Below are 13,192 nucleotides of genomic sequence, written 5' to 3'. Positions count from 1 at the left end.
GGAACGGCGCTCGGAGCAGCGCGGCTGCAGGGTTTTATTCACGTGAGCGCAGTCGGTGGCGCAGCTCACACGGAACCCCGCGTCGGCATGTGCTCTGCAGGTGACTGCAACGGAGGAAGCTCCTGGGGCCAGTGAGCCTTCCTGAAGACTCAAATTGCCAAATTCAGGTTTCTGGGACTAAATGCAACTTACAAAGACAAAAAAAAAAAAAAAATAGGGCAGCTGTTCACTGAAGTGTCCAAAGTACTCGGCAATTACCCAAACCAGGCCCGGGTACAACTTCAGACACTGCGTTCATGTCCCAGAGAAAAAAACCCTCCCTTTATGAAACGAAAATTGTTTTGTAGTGGTTTATCAACAACAGATATTTTATTCTGAGCAAGCATTTTTTTTTCCTGACAGATATGCATGCATCCAACAGGCCAGTAATTATGAGAAATGATTTTATGTCTAACAAACCATACAGATCTTCATCTGGATTCTGGAACTAATACAGGCTACAACAATCCAAAACTTCAGCAGGGCATGCTTGTCTAAGGCTTATTTTTCACCATTTACTCAGCCAAGGAACATGTTTTATAACTGATTAAAATATTATATATAAAAAAAAAATTAATTCTTGTGAACACAGTCCACACTACACTGCTCCTTATACCAAACTGGGACGAGAAATTCAGGAGTCCAGGATGACCATCGTCTCAGGAAATGGAGTTTATTCATCTGAGTCCAGGTCACTGTCTCCTGCAATGGAATGAAAGTCCTCACTGTCTTCCTCATCCTCAGACAGATGGACCTGACTTAATACACTTGGCCCGCAGCGCTGCTGTTCTTCCTCTTCCTCCTCTTCCGAGATCTCATACCCTCCAATACTGCTGAAACTAGTGTCTCTTGTGTTGGATTTTGGGTCTGGTTCTTCATAGCTGCCGTAACTAGAAGAAAGAAGATACTCTTACTATACCATCATTTCAGATCAGCTGCTGATACCAACAATTCTGTATTTAACTCCTGTAAATGGTCCCTAGCTTGAAGTCCTTGTGGAGCACTTGGAACCACTGTGCACTTCAATTCTGTCAATGGCAGAAAAATAAAAAAAACAGTTCTCTTGATGAAACAATTGTCTACCAGCATCCTCATCCCACTCCAATATACACAAGTCAGGAAAAACAGATCGCTCCAGCACGTTCCATCTGTCACTTTTACTGCAGACAGAAAGGCAGACAGCCCATTCTCATCATCTTCTCTAGCATTTTCTGTTGACTACTATCAGGGTACTGGGCTGGACCAACCATTTGCCTGACCCATCATAGCTAGCTGTACAATAATTTATTAGGCAAACATCAATATTGCTAATACTCTACAGAATGGCCAGAGAAGGAAGAGTAGGTCAGTATTCTCTCAAGCAAAAAAATAAAGCTGACATTGCTGTACTTGTGATTTTCTAATAATGGAACTCCTTCCAAAATACAGAATATGCATATTCTTACTCTTTTGGACTTCAGCTAAGCAGTTTCTTTTTAAGTAAGGAAATGCTTATTCTTAAAGAAACAAAAACAAATCCCATGCAGTTAATCAGCTAAATCATCTTTTAACTCCAAAGGCATCTTGTTTCTGAGACAATCTATAAAAACTTTTATTTTTCCTGCCTTCAAAAACCGCTATGTATGGGAAATCATGTAATTTACAAGGAAGATTTTTTTTTTTTAAATTTAACTAACATTTCTATTAGTGAAAATCTAACACGAAAACCAAATTTCTGTCAACAGGGAGTAAACTGCAATTCTGATAATTACGTTTGGAACACTAAAAACAGTGACAAAATAATTTAAAAGAAAAACCATGAGATATTCTTCAGCTTTTTATGATAAAACACTTCAGAAATCTTTAAGAAAAGGGATTTTGTTTTTGAAGAATTATTTTAATAAGATTCTCAACTCCATTTACCTGATATTACTGTCTTCCATAACATGAGATGTCTCCCCACCATCTCCTTCGTAAGACATCATGCTTTCTTCATTGTCCATGCCCATTCGCGTATTCTCTTGAAGAACGTGAGGTTGTTTAGGTCTCACTGCGTTGGGCTCCACATCTGAGTCACTGCCACTCTCACTCAGTTGGATAGCTGTGTAATAAATGAACATTTGGTCACAAATCAACAGTTTTGTTCTGTCAGTTACGTACCCATTGCCTTTGTTTAAAGGCTACAATATTGACTGTAAGGAATGCATACAAAGTAGTGTTTCCACAAAGTAGTAGAAAAGATATCTGGGCAGTGATACCACTTGCTGAGTACCCAATTCTGATGTTCTTCAAAAGCAATCTCATTAGCACCATTACTCCAAAAGACCTTATTTGCTTGCCTACTCGGAATAATTCCCCCTTCTTGCCCCCTAACAATTTCAGAAGCCATTGCCAGATGCCACTGTAAGCTTTTCTGCATGGCAAGTTTTTTAGTAAAACAGGGAAACAATCTGAAGAACCTCCAGACACCTCTTCCAGTTCTTGATAACATTGACCACACTGTTTCATACAAGAATAAATGTGTGCTTTTACTAAACTGCCCATTCCTGTCTCTGCACACCAAATCATAGTCCTGTTTTTTTCAGAACCATTTGCAGTTTCACTTTATGAAACAGCAGAGTTAAGAGAAGATCTGGTCAATTGTTTCTCATCTTGCCCTTTGGTCTCTCTTCCTTTTTGACTACTAGACCACCTGGCCTACATATCCCAATTATGCTCTATGCTCTGTACTGCGTGATGACAAAAGCATGAGAAGATTAGCTGGGTTTGTGAAAAACCAGTTCCTATTCAACCTTTTTTATAAAAGGACACCTACATGAGAAAGGATTATCTCCCTCTTCATCACTTCCATCATCATCATCCTCTCCATCCGACATGAGCAAATCTTCATAGAGCACACTGGCCTGGGGCTGCTGGGCTGAGCCTTCTTCTTCATCAGCAAGGTCACCATCTGCATCTTCAACTTCCTAGGTCATACAGAACACAGACAGTGAAGATCAAACAACATATAAACTACTGCTGCCATTTCCAGCGTATGCCTATTACTTATCACACTGTTAATTCTGAAGTATTCACAATGCTAACATTTTAAAACTACATTTAAGAGTCTAGCTATTGCTGTGAATACTGCTGTCTTTCAGGGTGGCAGACACAGCAGACAACCCTTATACTACAGAGACTTCTACCACAAGTATGCAAGTAGACTGCAGCTGGGATTTCTGTAAATATACTCACTGGGGCTGGAGTCTTAGGTTTCCCATCATCATCCTCATCAAACCCTTCAATATCTACGTCAGAGTCTTCCTCGCCCAGCCTACCTCGCCCCTGGCGCATCTGAATGGGGAACACAAATAGTAATACCATTGAAGAAGGCACTACTGGACATAAACCAAGGGGTATGACTGACAACTGGACCACAATGATGGGTGCAGGAGTACAGGGTGGGAAAGTCAAAAAGAAAAATATATGTCTATCACTCTCAGAGCAAGGATCCTTTTTCTCTTTATTGGAAGATCAGAGAGCACACAGTCTCCACACACTTTTATCCTGATGTGCTCATCTTTGAAAAGGGAATCTCCAGCCTTACAGCACCAGAATTCTTTGTTTACCTGGCTGTTTCTGGAAAATACCACTAGATCTTAAAAAGTGCTTATTTTCACAAAATATTTTAAAAGCAGACAGCATTTTCCAAGAAATCTTCTCCTGCCCTTCTCTCTCCTGTTCTTCCCTCAGTCACCACAAATCCAAAGTAGAGAGGACACACAGATATTGTCCCAAAGACTATGAATTGAAAGTCTATAGAAAGCTTGAGGACTTCCAAATCTAGAAGACACTTTCAAAGATACAGCCAGCCACAATATTAGATAGAACTATTCATATTCAACCTCTGTTTGTCTGGATTGCTCAGAATAGCTCTCACTAGTCTTTCTGGTACCACCTTTAGTCTCATGGCCCTCTTCACCTTCTGAAAATTTAATGGTCATATTACTGCATCTCAGTGCGCCCTCAGTAAGTTTGCAGATGACACCAAACAGGCTGGGAGTGCCGGTCTGCTCGAGGGGAGGAGAGCTCTGCAGAGGGACCTGGACAGGCTGGATCGATGGGCTGAGGCCAACTGTATGAGGTTTAACAAGGCCAAGTGCCGGGTCCTGCACTTCAGTCACAACAACCCCATGCAACGCTACAGGCTTGGGGAAAAGTGGCCTGTCAGAAAAGGACCTGGGGGTGCTGGTTGGCAACCGGCTGAATATGAGCCAGCAGTATGCCCAGGTGGCCAAGGCAGTCAACAGCATCCTGGCTTGTATCAGGAATAGTATGGCCATCAGGAGTAGGGAAGTGATCATCCCTCTGTACTGCACACTGGTGAGGTCACACCTCGAATTCTGGGTTCAGTTTTGGGCGCATCACTCCAAGAAAAGGACATTGAGGGGCTGGAGCGTGTCCAGAGAAGGGCAACAAAGCTGGTGAACGGTCTGGAGCCCAAGGCTGATGGTGAGCAGCTGAGGGAACTGGGATTGTTTCATCTGGAAAAGAGAAGGCTGAGGGGAGACCTTATTGCCCTCTACAACTACCTGAAAGGAGGGTGTAGTGAGGTGGGTGTTGGTGTCTTCTCCCAAGTAACTAGCAATAAGATGAGAGGAAATGTCCTCAAGTTGCATCAGGGGAGGTTTGGATGTGTATTAGGAAAAATTTCTTTATTAGAAGAGTGGTCAAGCACTGGAAGGGGCTGCCCAGAGAGGTGGTGGAGTCACCATTTCTGGAGGTGTTCAAAAAATGTGTAGACATGGCACTTTGGGACATGGTTTAGTAGGCAGGGTGGTGTTGGGTTGACGTTAGACTTTATGATCTTGGAGGTCTTTTCCAACCTTTATGATTCTATGACCTCCTTCTGCTATTTCCTCTCCTCCAACATTTTTTTTATTGTTGTTTAATGCAGAATAAAGACTAAGAAAAAATATTCTGTGGTTACTGTAACAAGTTCATTTATAATGATTTAATACCTTTAACTTGTCTGCTTTTTTTTTTCTTTTACAAATATGAGGTATCTACAGTGGCAACCATCTCTTCCTAGGTATCTGTACAGCTTCTAATCGTCACTGTATGCAACCATAATAATCTAATTATCACCTTCCAAATCTGTATAATATACTTCACCGCACGAGTCACAAGGTTTCTACTCCCAGAAGTAGTGAAGCAAACAAAATATCAGGCCTTAGGTAGATTCTTTTGCAGCTTTTGATTCTCTATTCTTTGTTTTGCAGTTTCTCAATTCCCAGTGCTATTTAATTTTTTCCTTTTCCCTCAGAACAGTCAAAATGAAGGAAACTGCATGACTTTTGAAATGGATTCCCTTCTCTGCTTGGGAAACCCTGCTGATCTTTGTCACCTGTTTCCTACAAAGTAATTGCCTCCTTTCAGTAATTTGCTTATACAACCCAATTCTCCAACCACATGAAAAAATGGAGGATTCTGACCTGAGTTCCTCGCTTCTCTGGGGTAGTGATGGGAGTCTCCATAGCAGATAAATTGCTCTCATCTTGATAGACTGAAGCATCATGTGACATACTGAGGGAAGTGTTGGTATCATACAAATCAGGTGGCTAAAGTATATGTGGAAACAGGAGACATAACATTCTCAGGCACTGAACTGAGACTAGAACAGTATCTTGAGAGGCAAGACTGGGATTTCAGGACTAAATGCAAAATGCATTTTTTGGCACGGTGTTTATATTATTAAACACTAATCAACGTAAGCTATTTATTCTTAAAGAGCAAACATGGTAAAATGCAACAGCTCACAACCTTCAGGTTTGAAGTTTGCCAAATAGCAGATTTTAAAAGAGAAGTCAGTACTTCTATGCAGTGCAATCCTACAGAGGCCAAAATCGTAAATGGACTCCAAAAGGATTAGAAAATTTCTGGAGAATAGGCCTTTCTGTAGCTCATAAATAGAATGGTCCAGATGCATCACCAGTTTAAAATGCCTGAACAGCCAACTGCCACAAGCAGAGAGGCTTCACTGTAAAAAGGATCACTGTATGTTTGCATCCACTTACTTCTGGTCCCTGCCAGAGACAAAATACTTGATTACATCAGCCTTTGGTTTGACTCAGCACGGCCTTTCTAATTTCTATTCCTACAATGGAAATGGTGTTGCAATCACAAATGCTGCTATGAGAACTGGAAAAAGTCTATCACATATGAAATGAAAAGGCTTCAACTTTCAATAAATTCTATCTAAATCACTGTCTCAAGAGTCCCTAAAGCTGACAAAAGCAAGAAAAAAGGGGGCTTAGATAGAAGTGTTCTAAAAGCCAGTCTATAGTTTGCATGCCATTTTACCTCTGAAGAGTTAACGAGGAACTACAGATCAGGATTTTCATAAAATGCCCTTACAATACACAGTTTAATACCATGACAATCCTGAAAGTGTTAAGAGCAGCAGCACTACAGTTTAAATTAGGCAAAACAGGCTTCCTAAGAATTTAAACAGATGTACCCCAGCTCTCTACTTGCTGTATTTGCTTTTTATATCCTGGAGTACAACTCCTGAAGACACATATGGGGAGCTAAATATTATTTCAAATACAGTTGTGATAACTAAAGGGAACTAAAGCCAAGCAACCATCACCAGACCTGCCATCTGTGACAAGCATGGGAGCGTGGGAAGCTGGAGTATACCTCCAGCCAAGGAGAGGGTAAGGGTGACCTTCAGATGACAAGTTCAAGGGAGAAGCTCAGGAAGCTCTCTCCTTTAGCAAGCACAGAGAAGCAGCAGACAACTAATAGGCAGTTCACTGCTCAGGCCTCTTTTCCTCTCTCCTGATCCCCAACTTGGAAAAAAATCAGAACAGGTAATACTGCTTTTGGGAAGGAAACCGTCAGATAGAGAGAAGAATGGCATTTTTGTCCCTCATTCTCTGATGTTTTGGGATCATCTCTTGATTCCACCTAACGTTCCTTGAAATGTGTCAATAGATAGTTTCAACAACTAATCCCCAAAGATTCCCTTGCAGCCTGACACTTCCCATTGCCAGGAATGTCTTTTTCAATGATACTCAGTTTCAGTATTCCTACTCCATTGAATTCAATCATCATTCCTAGCAAGTTCTTTCTAGCTTCCTAAAATGCTATATTTTGGGGATTTTTTTTTTTTTGTAGGGAGAGATGGATGGTGTTAAATATTGCCCCAAAACTGTTTGTAGTCTGCTATCCTGGCTCCAGCCATATAATCTTTGTATACTTATTGCCTAAACAAATTTTCAACTCATTTTTCTCTTATAAACAATCTTTATAAGATCTGAAATCGTTCCTGAACTTCAAGCCCCTCTTTTCTGCTCTGACTTTGCTAAAATTAAATGCAACTTTCCAGATGTAATCACACCAGACTTGCACAGAATATAAAAAATATTGGTCTACAATTGAGATGAACAACTACAAAGAAAGCTTTGCTATGCCTTCCTACACTGGGTATACATTTGAATTTTGATCGGTTATTAGCAGAGAGGTCTTTCCCGAGGCTTATGAACTTCAGTAGTTTTTCCAAATAAACACAAGGCACATCCCAGACACTAGGATGACATTCCCTAATTTATCAGGCAAATTTCAAAGGCAACTTTATTTTTCACGAATGAACTTGTCATTCCTGATGAAAGTTTTTTACCAATGTTTTTAAAAACAACCAAACAGCCCAAGGCAAGAGCAAGCATTTAAAAAAAAAAAAAAAAAGTCTAAATAGCTTATAAAACTTTGCCAAACTGTAAACACAGAAAAAGCAGTCTGTCACACAATCTCCAGTATCAATTATGCTTCCAACTTGGTCTACAATACATACAAAATAACTGACACACACAATTGTCGTCTGCTATAAAATAATAATGAAGAGCAAAAAAATGTTATTTCAATTAGAACCAAAATAAAGAAACATAAAGAATCCTACCAAAGAATGCAGAGGAGTTGTACTTCACTGACCATATTAGGCAGTTTCTTTGCTCATAGCAATAAGCCTTTTCAACAATACCCCCACCAAACAGCTCTCTAGCTTCTTCTCAGCACTACAGTATTGATGTTTTTTCCTCATGTTCTCCTTACCTTTTCACTGCTTGCCTTCTGAGGGTTTTTAATTGCTGCACTTGCACAGTCTTTGAATTTCCAACCAACATTCAGTTGTACCTGACTCTACACAGCTCATCTTGAGACCAGTTTTGCAAGTTGCTTGGGAAATTACCTTCTTTGTCTTAGGTATCTCACTCTCCAAAGCATCATAACTACTTCTCATATTTATCCTTAAAAAATAGCTGTTAGCACACCATCCAACAAGATACTCTACTAAAAGACAAACTGCAGACAGATGGAGAACAGTAAACAAAGAGGCACCTCTAAATAAAATATCCAGGAAATTGAAACTAAAAGAAAGGAAGTGAAAACTTCGCTTGGTCACTTGCCTGTGGAGTGTAGGGACCAGGGGTCATAGGATCAAGACTTTCCAGATCTGCCTCTTCTAGTGCTGCTTCCTTAGCAGTAGAGATGTCTCTCTCAAGTTGAGTCAGGTGCTCATCATACTAAGAACAAAGAAGCTGGCTAATGTTGCAGAACAGAAAATTCAAACATACAAAAATATTGCAGGGGAGTTGTCCACATACCTCAGCTAAAGTCTGATAACAGATGTTTACAATCTCCTGGGCTGTTTTTGTGTACTGACTGTCTGGCCCTGTAGTAAGAAACAAATCTCTTTATGCATTCTGACATTTGCTTAGTTCCAGCTGCTGAGACATGAAGACTGGTTTTGGTTACACAGCTCTTATGACACATGTCCCTAAATCCCAAAACCTTCTGATACAAGGAGAAATACAAAGCAGGGTTCACATTCAGCTAACAAAGAGCAACCAGTTTGATCCAGCATTAAAAATACAATTCAGGAGACAGGAAGGTTGTACCCTGTCAATCTCATGGGAATTCCCAGAAACAAATCACTGAAGCAGAGATGTGTACTAACAAGTAGAAAATCCTCCCCAGATATAACTGCCCCATTCTGCACAAGATGGTAAATAAAGCACCACATGACATTGCAAATGTCACTTTAAGCAGCCCTTTTCCCAGCAAGAAGGGTTCCCAGCTCAGGATTCAGTTTCAGGCTTTAACAGCGCTACAGAACAGGTGCCCAGATGTATTCATTTAAGTACAGAAGGCAGCTGAAGCCTTATTTTCACCACCTACCATTGTACTTAATGCTGTTGGCAAGGATGAGGTTAACATCATCCAGGAAAGTCTCTCTGTTCTGGTATTTGTGTTTGGAGATATTCTGGAAGAGATTGTCACCCAGTAAGCAATCAGGTCTAAACATCTCTCAAATGGCTGCTCAGTTCAAGCTACACACCTTGCGAATAGTCTCCAGATCCATTGGGTTAGCAATCACCTTGTAATAATCAGGAACAAACTTTTTGTTAACTGGATGATGAAATGGCCAAGACTGAAGGAAAGAAAACAGACAAATTTAGAAAACTTCTGTGTAGAGTTTTTTTACAGTTTGAGCTACAGATTTCTTATAGCAAGTTTGCAGAACTGATTAACACTCAAAATGTATGGGAAGTATTTATCACAAGGCATCCTGAATCCAATCATTTAGCTTCAGGAGGGACACAGAAAAAAGATCTACCAGCTGGATTTTTAACTAGGCCTGTTGATACCTGTTTGACAGTAGGAACATAAAACACAAGATAATAATCATACAAAGGATTTTTCTATTTAATTTCAGTTTCCTCCACAATATAACTTCAGTGTCCAGCAAGAACACTCATTGCTTGTACAATGAAGAAAGAATATAAATCTAGGTCTGATCTCCCAACGGGAGCTATATATACAAATTTAATAGTTCATCATGACGTAACGGCATAGAAAAACTCTAAAATCTGTTTCTAAACAACAGGACTAAGAACCTGGTGATGACAGAGAATGGAACCAGCAAAGTTTTAAAGAGGACAGGCATTAAGCCTTCTCTCATTCAGTCTAACCACTACAGACTCTTGTTCCTTATTCCATTCCGATACAATACACATTATAGATGAGTGACTCTGAAGTCCTTATCTGCGCAGTTTTATTTGGTAAGCTTAAGGTTAATGCTTAGAAAACAGTTCAACACTGGGTAAACCTGATCAGTTAGAAATCAGCATGTGTTTCAGTTGCACCTGAAAACTGTGCAGAGTATTTGGAGATCTAACAAAGCAAGTGCTATAAGCAGCAAGAGAAGAGTATATTTTATAATGACCATACTTAATGAAAATCAGTGACTTCATATTAATGGGAGGTTGATATGGGCACTATCCAGGAGTAAGAGCAGCAGGAAGAAAAGCCTTCACTTCTGGACCCTTGCTCCAGTGAAGGGGGTGAGTACAGGTGTGTCTGTGCCAGTGGGAAAATCAAAGGCCAGCTCCTTGACAGAGCATTCCCTTTACTTGCAGTGCACTAACAACCACAATGTAAACATACAGCCACAGGACTATAATCGGTACATTTTGCATATCACACACACACACACTCTACTCAAGCTACATACATCTGGAACTGCCATCATCTTTTGAGTGACGATGTTATCCAAAATGAAAGAAAAGGCCACTTGATCATCATCATCCAGGAGAGGATTAATTGCTTTTTCTAATCGAGCCAGTTTATCTTCCTTCTGCAATAAAAGTAAGGAACATCAGTGTCTGATGCTAGATTAATAACTGTTCATTTCAGGATATTCCCAAAGAGACTCCCATTCACCTTTTTATGAAGACACTTATAAATAAGGGGGGATAATAGCCTAGATATAAGCCTACACACAAGATAAAGCAAACAGAATAACAAACAAGCATCTGTTTCCTGAGAAAGACTCCAACGCAAACTGTTTAAAATTGTAAAAATTCAAATACACACCAGGATGGGGGGAGGAGTTCCCTTATTCTTCTACTCTCCTTAAAGCCCTGTGTTTTGCCTACTCACATCCTCTATCCTCAAATTCCTCGACCACCCCTGCCCATCCCGCCCTCTCCACTCTGATCACAACTCATTCACAAGACTTGCCTCTTTTAGCTTTTCATCACACAGGTCCAGCATGGACTGAGATATCTGTGTCAGTGAGTGCTTTGGGCCTGCAAACACAGAGCAAGTACAGTGAGATACTCCAGCCTGATTAAGAAGGCCAATTATGTCACAATATCAATTAATCTTTACTCCTAAAGCATCACTGATTATATTTCTAGCACAGTTGAGAGTAGATCCTCAGGTATATTCTCAATATACACAATTACTAAAGTTTAGTATGGATTTCATGAGAGAAAAGGTTATTTGTAGCAAATATTCACACTTCTGGTACACATTGTGTTAAGGTTTGGAAACTGTATGGGAAAGCAGCTGTGCCTGTGGAAGACTGGCCTCTAAGCCCTTCACCTTTGCCAAACTTTCAGAGTATAAGTAATGAAATTTCTGTTTCCTTCACTAAATCCAGTCAGTAAAGCAGAACTGCCAAGGAAAACAAGATGGACATTTAAGGAATATACAGAAAACCACAGCTTTAAATAATTTCACAATTTCTCAGACACGGAAACAAGTATTTTCAACTGAACTATGAAAAAATCTCATTTATTAGGAAAAAACAGGGAGTTAGTTGTCAAAATAATAAAGGAAGCAGTAAAGGCACAAAACCAGTGCTGTCAGTGTTACTCCAAATGCTGCACAGCCCAGAGAGACTCAGTGCAGCTGGGAGGTTTTTTTATCTGACGAATGAATACTTTTTGGACAAAGACCTTTCTATCAGCAGTCAGAATACAACCGACCTATAGTTGCTCAATGAATCAGCACTTTTCCCATGCAGATGCATGCTCTACTGCAGAATCTATACTTTTGGGTTTTTTAAACTAGCTTTGTGACCTTCCCAAATGGGGAAAAATTTATTGCAACTAAGAACAAAAATATGCAAAATCATTGCAGTAAATGCTACTCAAAGCTGCATCTGACTTCAAAAGGTGTGAAGTATTCTTACTTGTATTGAAAAATTCATTCGCTAAAGCGTAATATTGAGAAAATAAGTTCAAAAGTATTTCCCCACCAATTCATGAGGGAAAGCAAAAAGGAAGGACACAGCCTACTGAAAACAATGTTTTCCTTAGCTTCACCCTGTATGAAAGCGATATGCAGGACTTTGCTTCAGTGCAGTTTTTCAGGCATTGGTAGGTCCATAAGTGAACTTCAGTTACTACATCACACTCATCATTTAGTTATTGTTAAATGCTAGGGTCCACTTCTTTCTCATTTATGAATTAGCTCATTAACATTAATATGGTCTTTCAAGTATATCTGAAAAAACATACGTTTATTGTTGCCATCTGACAGTGAATTTATTTTGCTTTCCGGTTGCTTTCATTGTTTCTAAAATGAGATTCACACCTCATAGATGTACAACCTATTAGCACAAACACAGTTTCCCTGTGTTGTTAATAGCCTACCATTGTATGTCGCACTGTTCTTAACAATTAGTTCCAGATGTTCTCTGAACTCTTCCCGGGATGGGTACTGCCGCTTACGAACATTTTCACGCAGGGTCTGTAAATCCATAGGCCGAGTAATAATCTTATAATAATCTTTAACAACTTTTGGATTTACAGGTGTATGAAAGGGGTATGTCTGAGGATGAAAAGAAAAAATTGAATGCTTATTGACACAGCAGCACAGCTAATCTCAGTTTAACTTCCACAGTTGAACAGGCACTAACATATAAAACCTTATAAAAACCATATAAAACAATCAGCTCCTTAACTGCACCAGGGAAAATATGACAACCTCAAACTCATGGTGGCTATTGCTTTCTTCTACAAAATGTTCTTTAATACCATTATAAGAAGAAAAACCTCACAAAGAATTCTTAGATGGTATTTCTGGTTATGCAGCACGAAAGTCAAGAAACTGTAAATTCTCATTTGAACTCAAATACTTAATTTAATTTTATTTTGCAAGTTTCTGGTAAAATCTGGTCAGAAACAGTGAAGTACATGATTTTCTCCAGTGCCACTTATATAAAAGTATTCCACATTGCTACATCAAGTATTACACATCTTTTTCTGGTTTTATTGTGGGTTAAAAAAAAAAAAAAATCACATCCTGGGCTTTGAATATGTATCCATACAGAACTACTTAACTT

At 39.6% G+C, this 13,192-nt stretch overlaps 1 protein-coding gene across 2 annotated transcripts in view; it reads right to left on the bottom strand.

The window, feature by feature from the left end:
- Window positions 1–347: 347 nt before the first annotated feature.
- TAF1 (TATA-box binding protein associated factor 1) overlaps window positions 348–13,192 on the bottom strand; it is a 33,982-nt gene continuing 21,137 nt past the window's right edge. The window contains exons 28-39 of one of the 2 annotated variants that reach the window (XM_009636594.2): window positions 12,501–12,678; window positions 11,080–11,147; window positions 10,571–10,693; window positions 9,395–9,487; window positions 9,235–9,319; window positions 8,661–8,728; window positions 8,463–8,579; window positions 5,493–5,618; window positions 3,253–3,351; window positions 2,834–2,984; window positions 1,942–2,119; window positions 348–929 (exon numbers count right to left, since the gene is read on the bottom strand). In XM_009636594.2, the coding sequence (XP_009634889.1) occupies window positions 713–929; window positions 1,942–2,119; window positions 2,834–2,984; window positions 3,253–3,351; window positions 5,493–5,618; window positions 8,463–8,579; window positions 8,661–8,728; window positions 9,235–9,319; window positions 9,395–9,487; window positions 10,571–10,693; window positions 11,080–11,147; window positions 12,501–12,678 (1,503 nt within the window). In that variant the 3' untranslated portion in view covers window positions 348–712. The remainder of the gene's footprint in view (window positions 930–1,941; window positions 2,120–2,833; window positions 2,985–3,252; window positions 3,352–5,492; window positions 5,619–8,462; window positions 8,580–8,660; window positions 8,729–9,234; window positions 9,320–9,394; window positions 9,488–10,570; window positions 10,694–11,079; window positions 11,148–12,500; window positions 12,679–13,192) is intronic. The other variant, XM_035892112.1, reaches the window with a different exon arrangement.

The sequence above is a fragment of the Egretta garzetta genome, unplaced genomic scaffold (assembly GCF_000687185.1).
Source record: "Egretta garzetta isolate BGI_Z169 unplaced genomic scaffold, ASM68718v1 scaffold404, whole genome shotgun sequence".
NCBI classification, from domain to species: Eukaryota; Metazoa; Chordata; class Aves; order Pelecaniformes; family Ardeidae; genus Egretta; species Egretta garzetta.
The sequence above is the reverse complement of the archived record's forward strand: the minus strand, read 5'-3'. Positions and strand labels throughout refer to the sequence as shown.